This window comes from Diceros bicornis, chromosome 3 (genome assembly GCF_020826845.1).
Source record: "Diceros bicornis minor isolate mBicDic1 chromosome 3, mDicBic1.mat.cur, whole genome shotgun sequence".
NCBI classification, from domain to species: domain Eukaryota; kingdom Metazoa; phylum Chordata; class Mammalia; order Perissodactyla; family Rhinocerotidae; genus Diceros; species Diceros bicornis.
Genome location: NC_080742.1, coordinates 25,396,648 through 25,413,361, shown reverse-complemented (window position 1 = coordinate 25,413,361; position 16,714 = coordinate 25,396,648). Strand labels below are relative to the sequence as shown.

Here is a 16,714-nt window from a genome sequence, read left to right as displayed (position 1 = left end):
TTCGGGGCAAGCGATGGGAGATTTCAATCGGCAAGTCCATGGGGACCAAGTGGGATGAGACCTAGTCTCACTCGGGGAGCCCCTGGAGCTCCCCCAGCCCACAGTTTTCGGCGCTAGCCGCGCGCACCGGCTGACACTGCCCAGAGCGCGGAGGGCCAGCGCGGTGCGGGGAGCCGGCCTCTGATCCCGCGGAGGGTGGACGGAGGGAGCGTCGTCCGGGCGAGGGGAGCCTGGAGGGAGAGCCACGGCGGCGCCAGGCAAAGTCAGAGCAGCCGCCGTCCTCCAACTCGGCGCGCGTCGGGAGGCCGGAGCCCCGGCGCGCAGGCGGCCCCTGCGGAGACCTTCGCGGCCCGAGCAGCTAGAGCATCAGGGCGGGACCCCGCTCGCCTGGCTCCGCGGGGGCGTAAAGCTCAGTCTCGCTTCCGCCTCCTGCGGACCTTGCGTGTGTCTAATGGGCTGTGGTTTCTCCTCAGGTCACGATGGATCTTGAAGGAGGCCGCAGTGGAAGAAGGGGGAAGAAGAACTTCTTGAAAATTAACGAAAAAAGGTAGCCAGTTTGTTTTACTTTCATACTTTGCGTGGCTTGAGAGATTTGGCCGATTTGTTTCTAGCCTCCAGCTCTGAAATGAATGAAGAGTTGATGATGATGATTTTACTCTTATCTGAAACGCCAGCGGTTGCCATGTAGAGGTTCTCTGGCTGAGCTGAGCACATCGCCTTGGTGAGCTGCTGCTTCAGCTTCAGGCCGCAGACAAGCCAATGTGTTTTCTGTGTTTTACAATCTTCCGCTTTATCAGCGAAGTTGATCGCCTGGACCGTGTGCTGCTTGTGCTCTGCTCTGTGGTCCAGTCTCTTGCTTCTGGTCAAACAGCCACATAAACATTGTAAGTTTGTGGCATGGCAGATGGGACAGCAGGCCAAAACTACGTTTAGGTGTTAATTTTGTAAAATTAATGGATACTCTGAAGCTCTTGTAGAAGACATTCTGAAAAGAGAAGACTGCAGTACCAAAGAAGCTAGCATGGTGTGAAATTATCCTGATTGTATATAGAAGTGGTAATGTAACCACATAGGGAAGATAATTATTTTAAGTAGATTTTGATAACAGTGCATTGTCTACATAGGAAATTTTAAACTTCACACAATACGTTCATTATTAGTAGTAAATTGTAATAAGTTGTAAAATAAAGCAAATTGGTAAATATATTAATGTTATTAGAAACCAAGCTTTTCAGTGTAAGAGAAAAGAAATACAAACGAGCATCAAATAAATTTTTTAAAAATAACGTTAAATTTGAATTGTAACCTTCAAAATGAACTCCTGATGTTTTTAATAGTTCAGTTTCTGTCCACTGAAAGGGACAGTAGCAATGAGCACACTTAGTGCCAGATCTTTTTTGTAAATACCATTCCTCACTAAAGTGAATCCATACCCCATAGAGAAATGGCTAATTCCAACCATGTCTGGGGCCAGGAAAATACAAAATGAGCCTGGAGTATCTTGTGGTACCTGAAAACAAGGAGGCAGAGTTTAACGGAATTGTCAAAAAGGACACAGGAGATGACTTGAAGGGGCTTCCACTGGCCACGTCTGGGACAATTTGAGCATCAAAACAAATAATGACAGTACTTGATTGTGAAATATTGAATACAGTACAATCCATGAATCCTTACTAAAACTTTGAGAGGGGGAGGAAGACTAAAAGCTTGGGAGAGGTAGAGAGAATAAAGGAACATTCTTTATAGAAAAATGCCAGCTATCATATTGGAACCTGCATTGGTGTAATTGATTCAGGCAAGGATTGTTAATGGATCCTAAACCACTCAGAGAAAAGTTGTAACTAAGAATTATCCAAAATTCTTACTAATTGGCGAAAGGAACGTGGTTTTCTAGAGGAGAGATTCTGCAATTAGCAACCTTAACCAAGTGATCAGACCTGGCAGCGCTCATGGTGGAACAGACTGTGTTAATGACGGGACACCTAGGAAGTTAGTGACGCACCTAGGAAGTATGTTTGCAGAAACATTTAGTCTGAACCCAACCAAGCTTCTAGACTGATGCTGTCCAATAGAAATAAAATGTGAGCCACATTTATCATTATTAATTTTCTAGTAGCAACATTTAAAAAGTAAAAAGAATCAGGTGAAGTTAATTTTGAAAATATATTTTTAAAAACCCAGTATCTAGAAAATATTGTCATTTCTACATGTAATCAGAGTTATTAATATGATGGTTTACGTTCCCTTTTTCATACTGAGTCCTCAAATCTGCTATGTATTTTATACTTATTGCACATTCTCAATTTGGACTCGGTTTGAAACAGACGTATCCAAGATGTGGGACATTCTATAAGATATCTGTTCCTCTTCCTACAAAATGTCAGTGTTGGGGGTGTTGCAGAAGGACTTCTAGATTTAAAAAAAAAAGACTAAAGAGACAAAATCACCAAATGTAAGGTGTGAACCTTGATTGTATCAGAGTTAAAAAAAGGAAAAAGCTATAGAAAGCATTCTTGGTAAATTTGAATGTAGATTGGATATTAGATATCACAATTGCTATTAATTTCTTAGATGTGATAATGGTAGGAAAACATATGAAGTGCCATGATGTTTGCAACTTACTTTCAAATGGTTCAGGAAAATATTAAGAATGATAATGTATACTTCCTTACATAGATAAGAAAAATATGGTCAAAATGTTAACAGTTGTTTAACGTAGGCGAATTTTATTTGGGTAGTCATTATTACTATTCTTTCAATTTTTCTGTTTATTTGAAAATTTTCATATAAACGAAAAAAAGACTTCATAGAGTGGAAGGTAGATATTTCCATTTTTCTTTAACTTTTTTATTTTTAACTTGGCACCCTAAAGAACTATGTACTTATGACACAGACACTTAAGGATATTGGAGTGAGAAGTATTGAGGGTATGTGGAGGGAAATGGTAAAGAAATTTGTTTGAGGGGCCGGCCGGGTGGCGCAGCGGTTAAGTGCACGTGCTCTGCTTCAGCGGCCCAGGGTTTGCAGGTTGGGGTCCCGAGCCCGCACCGACGCACTGCTCATCAAGCCTTGTGGCGGGGTCCCATATAAAGTGGAGGAAGATGGGCACGGATGTTAGCCCAGGGTCAATCTTCCTCAGCAGAAAGAGGAGGATTGGCATCGGATGTTAGCTCAGGGCTGGTCTTCCTCGCAAAAAAAAAAAAGAAATTTGAGCCTGCATATAGCTTCATTTTTTTATTGGTTCTTATCATGACCTACAGACTTTTTTTTCAAACTAGAAATTGTTTTTTTGGTTAAATAGTTCTTATTAAACTGTGCTTATCATTGTTGCTTTTTAAATCTGTTCCTAATAAAACTATATATTCTTTTTTCCAGTTTTACTGAGATATAATTCACATACAACACTGTATAAGTTTAAAGTGTACAGCATACTGGTTTGACTTACATATACTGTGAAATGATTGCCATATTAAGTTTAGTTAATATCCATCATCTCATATAGATAAAACAAAAAGAAAAAAGGAAAAAAATTTTTCTCTTTGTGATGAGAAGTCTTAGGATCTACTGTCTTAAACACATTTCTATATATCATACAGCAGTTTTAGCTATAGTCATCATGTTGTACATTACATCCTTAGTACTTATTTATACCTTATAACTGTGGCTCTGGTAATCACAAATCTGATCTTTTTTCCTATGAGTTTTTTTTTTTTTTTTTTTTTGGTGAGGAAGATCAGCCCTGAGCTAACATCTGATGCCAATCCGCCTCTTTTTTCTGAGGAAGCTTGGCCCTGAGCTAACATCTGTGCTCATCTTCCTCTACCTTATATGGGACGCCACCGCAGCATGGCTCGACAAGCAGCGCGTCGGTGCGCACCCGGGATCCAAACTGCGGGCCACCAAAGCCGAGCGCGAGCACTTAACTGCTTGCGCCACCGGGCCAGCCCCAGAGTAAGTTTTTTTTTAAAAACTATATATTTGAATTTGGAATTATAAAAAAGCATGTGGCTTTGCTAATAGGTATAACGCTTGGATAACAGTACCATTTGGAATATCTGTATTTGTAAAGATTCCTCATTAAAATGAGGTTTGATAAGCGACTTGCCTTTTGTGAGCACTGTTTTGAGCTGATGGGGATAAATGAGTAATCTAGTAGGGAGGAAAGCCGGTGAGGAAGTGCATTTCCATGCAATGCAGTATCTCAGAAGTCCGAGGCTGCACAGAATATCTTGGTGTTTAGGGGATAGACTTTTCAGTTTAAATCTTGGCTTTGTTCTAGCTATGTGACCTTGGACAAGTCAGTTAACTCTTCTCACCCGCAGTTTTCTCATCTCTAAAAGGACAAAAATACGGCTGCCCCACAGAGATTAAGATGAGATTAAATGAGATCGTGTGTGGGAAGTGTTTACTTAGCCAGAGGCTGGAACATTATAAATTCTCCAGAGTAGCGGGTGTTTTAGAGAACGAAAAAATTAAAAATACAAAGCTTAGAGCTAAAATTCAATTATGTTTGGCTATTTTGCTCCCCTCCTCCTGATTCCAGGGATACTGAAACCATGCCTTTACTGGGACTATGTTGGGACCGGATCTGAAGAGTTGTGTTTGTGTATTTTGTGTGTTTTTATGTCCATCTAACAGTGCTCCAAAGCCAAATATGGGGTAAACTCTGGATTCTTTTCTGTAGAAGTCTCTTCAACTCTTTGACCTTGCTTAGTGTGAAAAACAAAGACAGATTAATTTACTTTTGGAACTTGAAAATCTGTGTAAAGATAATGAGATTCTTCTCTGAAATTGTCTTTCTTTTGTATGTGTAAAAATACAGATGCGGAGGGGGGCCATCCCAGTGGCATAGTGGGCAAGTTCTCAGGCTCTGCTTCCTACACACAGCTCATCAAGCCATGCTGTGGCGGTGTCCCACATACAAAATAGAGGAAGATGGGTACAGATGTTAGCTCAGGGCTAATCTTCCTCAGCAAAAAGTGGAGGATTGGCAGTGGATGTTAGTCAGAGCCATTCTTCCTCACGCACACACACACACACACACACACACACACACACACACAAAACAAAACAAAAAACAGATGCAGAGGCAGCTTGTGGTTGGTTTGCTCTCATGTCCTTGGTGGCAGTTAAATAGAGTGGAAACTGGGTTACAGAGTTACATTCATTTGAATCTGGGCTCAAAATAATTATTGACCTTTTTATCCCTGAAGGCAGCTTTTTGATAGTTTACAGACCATCTTTTTTGACTGTAGCTTTTCTAGATTGCATTTATTGCCATAATGGTCCATTTAGGGCTCCAGACATCCTTTCAGCATTAGATTTGCTCATAGAAAGTGATTTAATTACCTTTCTTCCAGGTTAGTTTATGCCCAGCATCTGATTGCCACTACTCTCCCTTAGTAAAGGGAATGATTAAGGATAATATCTAGGTAGTAGATAGATAGTCTGAGATGATAATTCAGAGGATTAACTCTGGAGACCGTGAATGATTTTGTAATTAGAATAAAACCAGGAAGCTCTTTTTAGTATTATTTTTTCTAATTGCAGAAGTTGTGTGTCTGTGTGTATTCATCATAGAAAATTAGGAAATACCAAAAGCACAAGGAAGAAAATATTTTGATAGAAATCGCAACACCCAGTGATAACCACATGTGTGGATTTCTAAGATACGTGTAAACATATTTATATTGAAACTTCATAAATGGGACCATACTATTAACCTTTCTGGTTTTTACTGAATAATATATTGTAGATATGTGTCTTTGTTCTAGTTGTTATTAAATATAAACTCTGTGTTACTTTGGTAATTTAAAAAATTATATAAATTTTAAAGTTTTGTGTAATTTTATTGCTATGTTTTTCAGTAAAAAAGATGAGAAGAAAGAAAAGAAACCAACTGTCAGTGTATTTGCAATGGTGAGTTTGAATTTATTCACTATTCAAAATGCTTTGGAAATTTGACTTCTCCTTACCTAGAAAAGAGATATTTCATCTGGTATAATATTTTCCTGTGGAGTATGTTAATAGAGAGGTAAAATGAATTGGCTTAATTTAGCTTGTTTTCAGGGGAATGCCAGTCATCATTTACCATGTGAATTGAGCCTCAACAGACACCCTTCTTGGCCTAGATTTCAGTATTCTCCTAATTAGTTATGTTGCCAGTGATATGTTATCCATGCAAGCACTTTTCCCAGTGATGGTCTCAGCCATCTGGATAGAGGAAACCAGCCACATGGATTGTGGTTCAAATGAGACACCAGGTTGCCTGTCATCAATGGCTCTGAAATCCTGGCAGGTTTTAGGGCAAAGTCCTAGGCACCCATATAATAGAAGTTCGTAATGGATTACTTATTACTATGACAATACATGTCATTATTCCTCTGTGCTGAATAACTGAAAATCTAGAATTTGAAAACCTTAATATAATTCTTTTTTTTTATTTTTTAATTTTTAATTTTTATTTTTTGGTAAGGAAGAGTGGCCCTGAGCTAACATCTGTTGCCAATCTTCCTCTTTTTGCTTGAAGAAGACTGTCCCTGAGCTAACATCTGTGCCAGTCTTCCTCTACTTTTTTGTATATGGGAGCCCGCCACAGGATAGCTTGATGAGCGGTGTGTAGGTCCGTGCCCAGGATCCACACAAACCCCAGGCCACTGAAACAGAGTGCACGAACTTAACCACTACCCCACCAGGCCAGCCCCAGCTTAATATAATTATCTCATTTTCTGGTTGCACAGTGGTCACTTGGAAGCTTTTCTTTAATCAGACTTGGAATAAGACAGGGATTTTATAAGTGTGGCTGGTTGGTGCTGTCTCTCTACTAGGATCCCGCTTTTTATTCTAAGGGTGCAGACTTAGGTGAACTGTGCAATTAGAACCTAGAAGACTACTGAACCAATTAAGTCTTGCAGCACACACTTTATAATTCAGGCATAACACACCAGACTTTTTTTAAATGTGGGGCGGGAGTGATAGGCTATCTTGTAAAGTGGATATTAATAAATTGAATATAGAAATACATATGGGCAGGAAAAAACAGTCGCCTGGCATTTACTGGGGCCTCTGGCTGGTTATTTGATATGATCTTCATCTTCCTGGGCTACAACTGCTCTGGCTCTGGCTCCACCTTTGGTTCTATGTCTACTCTCTTTGGAATTTTCAGGAGGTGAGACATACACTTGAGTCATTCTCAGAAAGACTACCTGAGTGACCAAGTGACAGTTTTTGTTTTAGATTTCATTCTTATGTTCTTGCATTGAAAGAAGCTTTTATGTTGGAGTAGGGTTTACTCCCAAGATTTAATTTCAATTCTGTCATTTGAGACCAAAACATTTCTGTCTTTTGTAGTTTAGTTTTTATTATTTGTAGCTTAAATGTTTTAAAAAGTCTTATATTTTAGAAAATTTAACAGACCTAATATATAGAGGTAATACTATCAATACAATTGAAGCCACAAAAGGTAAAAATCTGGAGTTGGAATATGAGGTAATAATAATATATAGCACTATATGCCACATGTTGTTCTAAGTACTTTATATATGAACTCATTTGATCCTTACAACTCCCTTTGAGATAGATACTATTATTATTCTAATTTTACAGATGAAGAAACCGAGGCCAGGCATATTAACTTGCCCAGTGATACACAGCGGGGCAGGATTCAAACCTGGGAAAGTCATGTTCTGAATCATAGTGCTCAGGGTGGCACAGAAGGAAGATGTTCTAAGCCCTTTGTGATGAAGAGCTGTACCACTTATGTGGCTGTTCCTCACATCTTTTTCCTGAAGAGTTGGTGTAGTAAACTGTGAATTTAATTTGTATATGAAATCTATAATTACAGGAACACGTTCAGGACATTTCACGGTAAAATGCTGATGTTATTGGCATTGCTTGTTGCTTGTTAACCACAGTTTCCAGCGAAGACAGAAACTCATGTGTGTCAGGGGTTTCCAAGAGCCCCAGGTTTGATGATTCACTAGGAGGACTCACAGGACTCAGGACGTTGTCGTACTCATGGCTATGATTGTTACAGCCAAAAGATGCAAAGCAAAATCAGCAGTGGGAAAAGGAAAGAGAGAGGGAGAAGTTCAGGAGAAACCAGGCACAAGCTCCCAAAGTCCTCTCCCAGTGGAGTCACACTTAATTCCCCCAGCAGTGAGTTGTGACAACACGTGTGAAATGCTATCAGACAAGGTTGTTGGAGATTCAGTGCCCGAGGTTTTTACCGGGGGCTGATCATGTAGGCACAGCATGTACCAAAGTTCCAGACTCTCAGACGGATGGCAGGTGTTCAGCATAAAGCACATTGTACAAACAGTTTGTCCACGTTTATCAGTTAGGGTGATAGTAACCCTCCCAAAGTCCAAGTTCTAGATGCCAGCCACGGGCCAACCTTGAATGCAGGCTTTTCTACACAGCAGTCTCAGGCTTAAAATGTAAACTGTTTTCTGCACACCATCCCTGTTAACTTATTTCTACTATGAGTCTTTTTAGCAGTCTTGAGAAAGTGATGGAAAAGAGGTAAGGTATAGTTCCAATTTTGCCCAGATCCGCTTAGTCTAGAGCCAGAGCTTTTAATAACTTGAATCATTTATGATAGTTTCTGATTGGTTAAGCTTTTACCTTCCTGGAATTAAGAGTTCTTTGATGCTGTTATCTTCTGCCCATCTGTCATTCCTCAGTCGTTGAGACTTTACCCCCTGACTCTGTGTCTCCCTTTCCACTCCTGGCACTCCTACTATCTTAGGTGACTTTTATGGTGTTACGAATAACTTCTCCTTGACCGTCACAGCTGCAATAGTCTTTGCCTCCCCTTCACCCCAGCCACCCACTCATATACTCACATCCTGGATTTTCTTGTTGTTTGAAACTGTTCTCCCTCCAAAGTGACCAATTCAGGCAGCCACCTTAAATTAGCCAACCATCTCTTCTCTTTTCAGTCTGCTCACTGTTCTCTCTGGCTCTGCAGCCCATTGACCCATCAACTTCCCATCAGCCTCTTCCTGTCTTCATTCACTCTCTTATCCAGCTTAGAGTAATGACCATCACTTTAGTTATTCTCTCACCCAAACTATAAACTTCCTTTCACCTCTCGTTTGTCATACACAGCCCAGGCAAAATCAGCCATCTGCTTTCTTAGTGCCTGAACCCCGACACCTCATTGGTGCTGGAGAAAATCTCACAACAGGGTGTACCTGGCATGGAAATCCTTCTCCTCCTCTTCTCACTGACTATGTCAAACCTCGATTCTTTTCAAAGTTTCCACTTCTTCCCCCGACTCCCAACCCCTCCTCTCACTCTTGGTGGATGACCTCTCCTTTTATTTCACAAACAAAATGGAAGCCACCTAACAGAAGTTTCTCAGCTCTTCTCTCCCAGTCTGCAGAGGTACCAGAACCTGATCGATTCCCTCCTCCTTCCCTCCTACTACAACAGAGGAAGTATCTCGTTCTTAAAACTAATCACTCACTTGTATTTTGGCTTCCAGATCCTCTGCCTTCTCAAGGAACTTATTCTTTTCCTTTCTTTTCTGTATTTTCAGTCTCTCCCCCTCAGTTGGGTCCTGGCCATTGGCATTTACATTGGTGTCTTTAATTTCACTAACGTCCTTAAATCCATCCATTTCTAGCTTGCTTCACGCACAGGAGCTGCCTTTGCTTTCTGTCTCAGTTTCCCCTTGCAATCACTTCTTAACGTTTTGTCATTTGGCTTCTGTCTCCACCACTCACCAAATTCAGTGGATATGTTTTGATTCTGTCTTGACCTTTATGTAGTGCTTGACACTGTCCACCATATTCTTTCTTCTCTTTGCTTCTGTGATGCCACAGTCTGCTGGTTTTCCTCCCAGCCCTTTGGTTTTTCTCTTGTGTCACCTTGGCCTGTGAAGTTAGATTTCTTCAACCCCTTATATCAGGAGTCAGTGATGGTATTGGCATTTTTCTGCTTTCACACAGCCATGTCCAAATTGTTTTCATGCAAAACTCCTTTCTCAGTTGAGTTTCATTCTGCACAGTTATAGTATCTTCTGTCCATTTTCAGCAGTATTTTACTGATTTCTGGTTACTTTTGCTCCTCCGTGGAGGACATTGCCGTTTGCTTCTACTTCATTCGCCCATGCTCTCCGTATTTTGGTACCCTTATTATTATTATTGTTATTATTATTATTTTCGTGAGGAAGATTGGCTCTGAGCTAACATGCATTGCCAATCTTACTCTTTTTGCTTGAGGAAGACTGGCCCTGAGGTAACATCTGTGCCAGTCTTCCCCCACGTTTTGTATATGGGAGGCTGCCACAGCATGGCTTGACGAGCGGTGTGTAGGTCCATGCCTGGGATCTGAACCTGTGAAGCCCGGGCTGCTGAAGCAGAGCGTGCGAACTTAACCACTACGCCACCGGGCCAGCCCTGGTACCCTTATTATAAAATGAGTCCTAGGCTCAACATCCTTTGACCTCTTCAGTTCCAACAACCTTCACCCCTGCTCTACTTTAGTAAGTTATGCAGTGGACAAGGAACTTGGGCTTATCATCTGGGGGGACTCCCATCTATGAAACTGTAAACTCAGATATATCAGTCCCCACCCCAATTTCTGATTCCTTCTATCTTGGCCATTCCTCTTCATTATACTTTTTTTGACATTGTGCATTCATTTCCAATTGCTGCTGTAACAAAATACCGCTAACTTAGTGGCTTAAAACAACATAAATTTACTACCTTACAGTTCTGTGCCATAGGTCTTACTGGGCTAAAATCAAGGTGCCAGCAGAGCTGGATCCTTCTAGAAGCTGTAAGAGAGAATCTCTTTCCTTCCCTTTTTGAGCTTCTAGAGCCTGCCTGCATTCCTAGACTCATGACCTCTTCCTTGCATCACTCCAGCCTCTACTTCAGTCATTTCTCCTACTACTGACTCTGATCCCCCTGGCTCCCTCTTCTAAGGACCCTTGTGATTACACTGGTCCCACTTGGATAATCCAGGATAATCTCGCCATCTCAAGGTCCTTAACATCTGCAGAGTCCCTTTTGCCATGTAAGGAAACATATTCGCATGTTCCTGGGAGTAGGATGTGGACATGCTTGGGGAAAGGCATTGTTTTGTCTACCCCACCTGGTCAAGACTTGGCTCCGTCAACCACTCTCTTTACTTCTAGTCCCTCTCCTCCATTTCTGCTCTTCTAAATTTATTCCACTCATAGAAGCCACATCAAATCACCTCATTCCTTACTTATACCCCTCTAATGCCCTTCCTTTACACTTAGATAGAAAGTTTAGAGTAAAACCCAAACTCTCTCCTGTGGCTATAAAAGGACCCACATAATCTGACCTCTGTCTCATCTCTGATTTCATGGCAGACAAGATTCCTTCACTCTGCCACAGTGGTAATTCTGTTTGATCCTTGAGACACACCAAGCTTATATCTACCACAGGCCCTTTGCATTTGCTCTTCTTGCCTGTAATGCTGTGTCCCTAGATCATCAAATGGCTAACTGTATCCTTCCTATCACTGAGGTCACAGCTCAGATGGTGCTTCTCAGAGAGCCTTTCCCTGCCCAGCCAATCTGAGTCAGCTGGCCCTGCCTGTCACTGTGGCATGTCACCCTGTGTGATATTTCTTCTGAATACTTAGCACTAATTTCTTGTTTATGTGTTTGTCTTCTCTCTGACTGTAAGCTCCATGAGGGCAGGGGTTTTTGTATGTTTTCTTCATTACTCTGCTCCAAGTGCCTGGAACAGTGCCTCGAACTTTAATAGGTACTTAAGATGTTGAATGACTGTTGAATGCATCTGTTCTCTCTTTTACTATTTGCATAATAGTGAAATGTAATGTAAGCTTTATGAGGATGGATACCTTGTCTTATTCACTGCTGTTGCCAATACCTAGAACCAAACTTGACACTTATTAGGTGCTTAATAAATATCTTTTGAATGTTGAACGAATGAATGACTGGATCCACCAACTTCGCTCTCCAACCATGGCAGCATGATAAGGTCATGTTCACCTTCTAGCTTCTGAATATTACCTAAACTACTCACCTGCCAGTGCTTTCTACTTCTTTGCTCTGGAAAGCCCAACCCTTGTCTTTCAGTGCTGATCAACCTTCCCTCTATGTGGTTCTGGTTCACCCCTCTTGCTTCCCTATCAGCACCTAATGAAACATTTTCTGTTTCCTTCTATTTAAAGGGCTCCCATTATAGTTAGTCTATACCTCTGTCTTACATCTCACCTGATGTGTTACAGGGTTTTTTTTGGTCTACCTGCTCCTTCACTGTAAGCTCCTGAAGAGTCTTATGAAATTTTTCAAATTCTTCCAAAACCAATAACAGTATCTGCTTATGTTTTATATTATTATATTGTGTGCCTAATAGAAGTGTCTTTTATTAAGTCTCATTTTTATCCTCACAACAACTATGTGAGGCTTTTTGTGCATATGAATACTTTCCTCATCTTATAAATGTGGAAAGTGAGGCTCAAGGTTATTAGTAGATATTTTTCCCCCAAAGTCTCCTTGCCCATAATTGACAGAGCTAGGACATTTCATGGAGGCTTTTGTCTTACTCAGCATTATGTTACCACATTCCTCAAACCTTATAACCACTTTCTCTCCAGAAATCAGTGTGGCCTCATGTCAGAAATAAATATGAGGTTCTGAACTCTTTGCACGTTGTCCTTATTCTTGGAAACTTGTTTGTATCTGGGCTCACACTTAGCTCGTTCCTTGTAGCCTGAGATGAAAGATACTTTTACAGGGCCGGCCTGGTGGCTTAGTGGTTAAGTTCGCACATTCTGCTTCGGTGGCCCAGGGTTCTCCGGTTCAGATCTTGAGCGCAGACCTACTCACCGCTCATCAAGCCATGCTGAAGCAGCATCCCACATAGAAGAGATACAACTCTACAACTCGGATATACAACTACGTACTGGGGCTTTGGGGAGAGAAAAGAAAAAGAGGAAGATTGGCAACAGATGTTAGCACAGGGCCACTCTTTCAAAAAAAAAAAAAAAAGGATCTAGTCAACAACGACCTTTGGATATTATGTCTCCTGAGATGAGAACAGTTTTCTCCTCTTTTTAAATGACATTGACATGTTGGAAAGACTGTACCAGTTGTTTTGTGAGGTGCCTTATCTTCTGGACTATTTTTATTGCCTCCTTATGGCATCATTTAACTTGTTCTTCCATGCCTTGCGTTTCTTATATGCTGAAAGTTGGGTCTCAAGGTTTTAATACATTCATGTTAAATATTTTTGGTAAGAAAATTGCATAGGGGATGCTGTGTGCTTCCTGTCTCATCACATCTGGAAACATCACATGTCTAGAGTGTTATGCTTTTTTATGATACAGAGTTTGATCACTTGATTAAGTTGGTAACAGATTGGATCCCTCCATTGTGGCAGGATCTCTACTCCCTTGCAACTCTGAGGGATCTTGTAATATCATGTTTGATCTCATGGCTATGGTACCCATTGGTGATTCCTCACCTCAGATTCTAAAACAGTTGTTTCCATATTCTCTATTATATTGCTCCATCTCCGTTTCCTTCTTGTATTTTCACTAATCGTCTCTGTGACTCATTTACCTATACACATGTGTAAGACTTCATTAAATAGTCCTCCCTTGATATTGCATCTCCCTCTAGTAACCACCCTCTCTCTTTTTCCTTTTGCCCCAAGGTCATCAGAAGGACAGTCAACATGCTGTCTCCACTACTTCATCTCCAAATTATTCTTAATCCCACTCACTCTTTTTCTTTTCCTTGATGATCTTATCTACTCCCATGACTTCTGCTACAAAACTATGTTGGTAGTGTTAGAAAACTATGCCTCAAACTCCAAATTCTCTCCAGATACTTCCTGGATAGCACCACCAGGATGGACAATCAAACAGGACTAAATGAGATTTCTGTGGCCCCTTTTCCCCCAAACCCTTGCCTCTTCTAGTTTGCCCCAGCTCAGTGAAGAGTGCTTCTTGGTCAATCAGCTTTTTCTTGCTGCTTCTACACTTCACACCGCAAGCTTGGGAGATCACAATCTTGTCTAAGCACTTTATGATCATTCCTGCTCTGCTTACTGTTTTTTCTGGCTGGAATGCCTTTCTTCTTGCTTCTAAGAACTTGCTGAACTTTCAAAACTGGGAGGAAGCATCACCTCCTTTGTGAAGCTTTTCCACAAAGGAGGCAATGATTCATTTCCTCAATTTTGTGTTTGCTCTACTCTGTACACTCTGCTGTCAAAGCATGCAAAATATTTATTGCATATACTTTTTTTGCTTTACCTTCTTCCTTCTCTTTAAACACTCTGCAGGCAGGAGTTATGTGTTTGGTATTTATCTCTGGCTTTTATCAGTCATTAAGTAGCGTTTAGTAAATGTTTATATTCGTGGCCTGCTTGTTTTTATTACAGCCAATGATCAGTTTTGGAGGTAAAATGTGCTATGGGGGTGATGATGAAAGAAATCCTTGCATGTCAACTATCTCCTCTTCCTCTATTGAGGAAGTTGACATTTTGTCCACTTCCATAGAGTCTCTAAGAGAAGAGAAATGTTTTCTGCCCATCTCTTTCTCCTTATTCGTGTTTTTTTTGGAGGTGGATGAATGCTTAGTAAGACAAAGTAAATAGTGGCAAAATTTAGCCTGTGTTTCAATGAAATATGAAAAAAAATGCCAGAAACGTATTTTTCCTTAAAGGTCTTAATTTTTAAAGAGGATGATGTTTTTAGATTATGGAAAATATATGTCATTAACCCAAGCTCACTCAATGACATTTTTAAGAGCTAGAAAAATTTTAAATGCAAATACCTAAGAGTATATTAGATTTTCTTCTTACATCAGACTTCTGTTTTCGTTAATTTAATAACTCACATTCACTTTTTCTTTCCCACCGTGTGGACTGCCATTCACTACTGCCAAGAGTTATTCTGCTTTAGTTCTCCACTTGTCAATTCAATACTTATTCCCACTTATTACTACTGTAAGTCTCTTGTTAGCTAACTTTAGGATTGGTTTCTGTCTCTTTTGTGAAATGTAAGTTCTAAAATCTTACTTTATGCTGTTGTCTTTTATGTTGCCTGATCTTGATCTTTGTTTTGTTTTATATTCCCTGCCAAGTTATTGTTAGTGCCATTGAGTCAGTTCCAACTCCTAGCGACCCTGTGTACAGCAGAGTGCAACCCTGTCCAGTCTTTTTACACCATCCTCTTACCTCCCGGCACTCTATCAGACAGTGCTTCTCTTCTATTCACAGGGTTTTCATGGCCAATTTTTTCAGAAGTGTGTGGCCAGGTCCTTCTTTCTAGTCTGTCTAGTCTGAAAACTCTGCTGAAACCTGTCCACCCTGGGTGACCCTGCTGGTATTTGAAATACCGGTGGCATAGCTTTCAGCATCACAGCAACTTGCAACCGCCACAGTATGATGTGAGTGTTGTGGTTTCCTGACCAGGAAATGAACCTGGGCTGAGGCAGTGAGGGCGTCAGATCTTAACCACTAGAACACCTCCCTGCCGAGACGTATGACTTCTTACCCAGTTTCCTCCCGAGATTACAGACCTGCTGACTACATCTACATAGTGCATCCAGATGACAACCATCTCCCTTGGGGTTTATCCACGAACTGCCGCAGCTGGCTTCATCCTGTTTCTGTTTTTTTCTTTCATTTGTTTTATCTTTTGGTCCTCAACTAGTTCCTTGAATTATACAGAATATTAATTGCTTCCCAAGTGGGCCTGTCACAGAGCCCTGAGCCCATTCCCCTTACTGTATCTTCTTTTTGTCACTTTTTGGGTCCAGAGAAGTCTTTCTTTCCTTCTTGTGACTTGTCTCTGATTGAAGAGATTAGGCAGATCTGCACTGGTCAGTCATTATGGCCACATTCTATCTTCTCAGGAAATCCATTCTTTGGGAAGCATACGTCTGACTCATTGCTTTCCTCTTCCTTCTCACTATTGAGGCCTAATTACATTAAAATCATTTTACGTTTATGCTAACATATGCAACACATCTTTGACCCAAGCCACTCTCTTAAAGCAACAAAACATGTTTCCTCAATGCTGTCCTCAGAGGGGCCTTTGGCAATCGAGGTTTTTCTTGATTAAAAAAATTTGAGGTGAAAGGTGACTTCTATTCTTGGAATCAGAGCAACAATTACTATATTTCTATTATTGTACCAGTAAAGACTTCTGCAATTGCTCAGAATGTCCCATCCTTCTCATCAGTCCTCATATATAAGAAGAGAAGACAGACTGAGTCCAATATGAAAAAGGAGATCAGAACTCAATAGAAAAATAAAATGCCCATTTCTACTTAGGCTATTGCAGTAGTTTAGCTTGGACCAGCGTGGTAGCAGTAGTAGTCTGAGAAATGTTTGAATTTTGGATATATTTGGAAAATAGAGCAAACCAATTATGACAGTGCACTAATTGTTCCTTTTCTCTACATTTTCTCTTTTTTTAGTTTCGCTATTCAAATTGGCTTGATAGGTTGTATATGTTGCTGGGGACTGTGGCCGCCGTCGTCCATGGAGCTGGACTCCCCCTCCTGATGCTGGTTTTTGGAGAAATGACAGATATCTTTGCAAATGCAGGAAATTCAGGAAATACAATTTTACCAAACATGACTAATCAAAGTAAGTGTTGTTTGTTGTACCGATTTTGTTGGAAGCTTGAGGGAAAATCGGTCACTGAGAGTGATGTTCATGGAGCCCTTACTAAGTATGCAGTGGTGTGT

General features: G+C 40.8%; 1 protein-coding gene across 1 annotated transcript in view; it reads left to right on the top strand.

The window, feature by feature from the left end:
- Window positions 1-16,714, top strand: part of LOC131393746 (ATP-dependent translocase ABCB1-like) — a 94,184-nt gene that overhangs the window by 165 nt on the left and 77,305 nt on the right. The window contains exons 2-4 of the mRNA XM_058524790.1: window positions 474-547; window positions 5,868-5,919; window positions 16,442-16,613. Of these exons, the coding sequence (XP_058380773.1) occupies window positions 480-547; window positions 5,868-5,919; window positions 16,442-16,613 (292 nt within the window). The 5' untranslated portion in view covers window positions 474-479. The remainder of the gene's footprint in view (window positions 1-473; window positions 548-5,867; window positions 5,920-16,441; window positions 16,614-16,714) is intronic.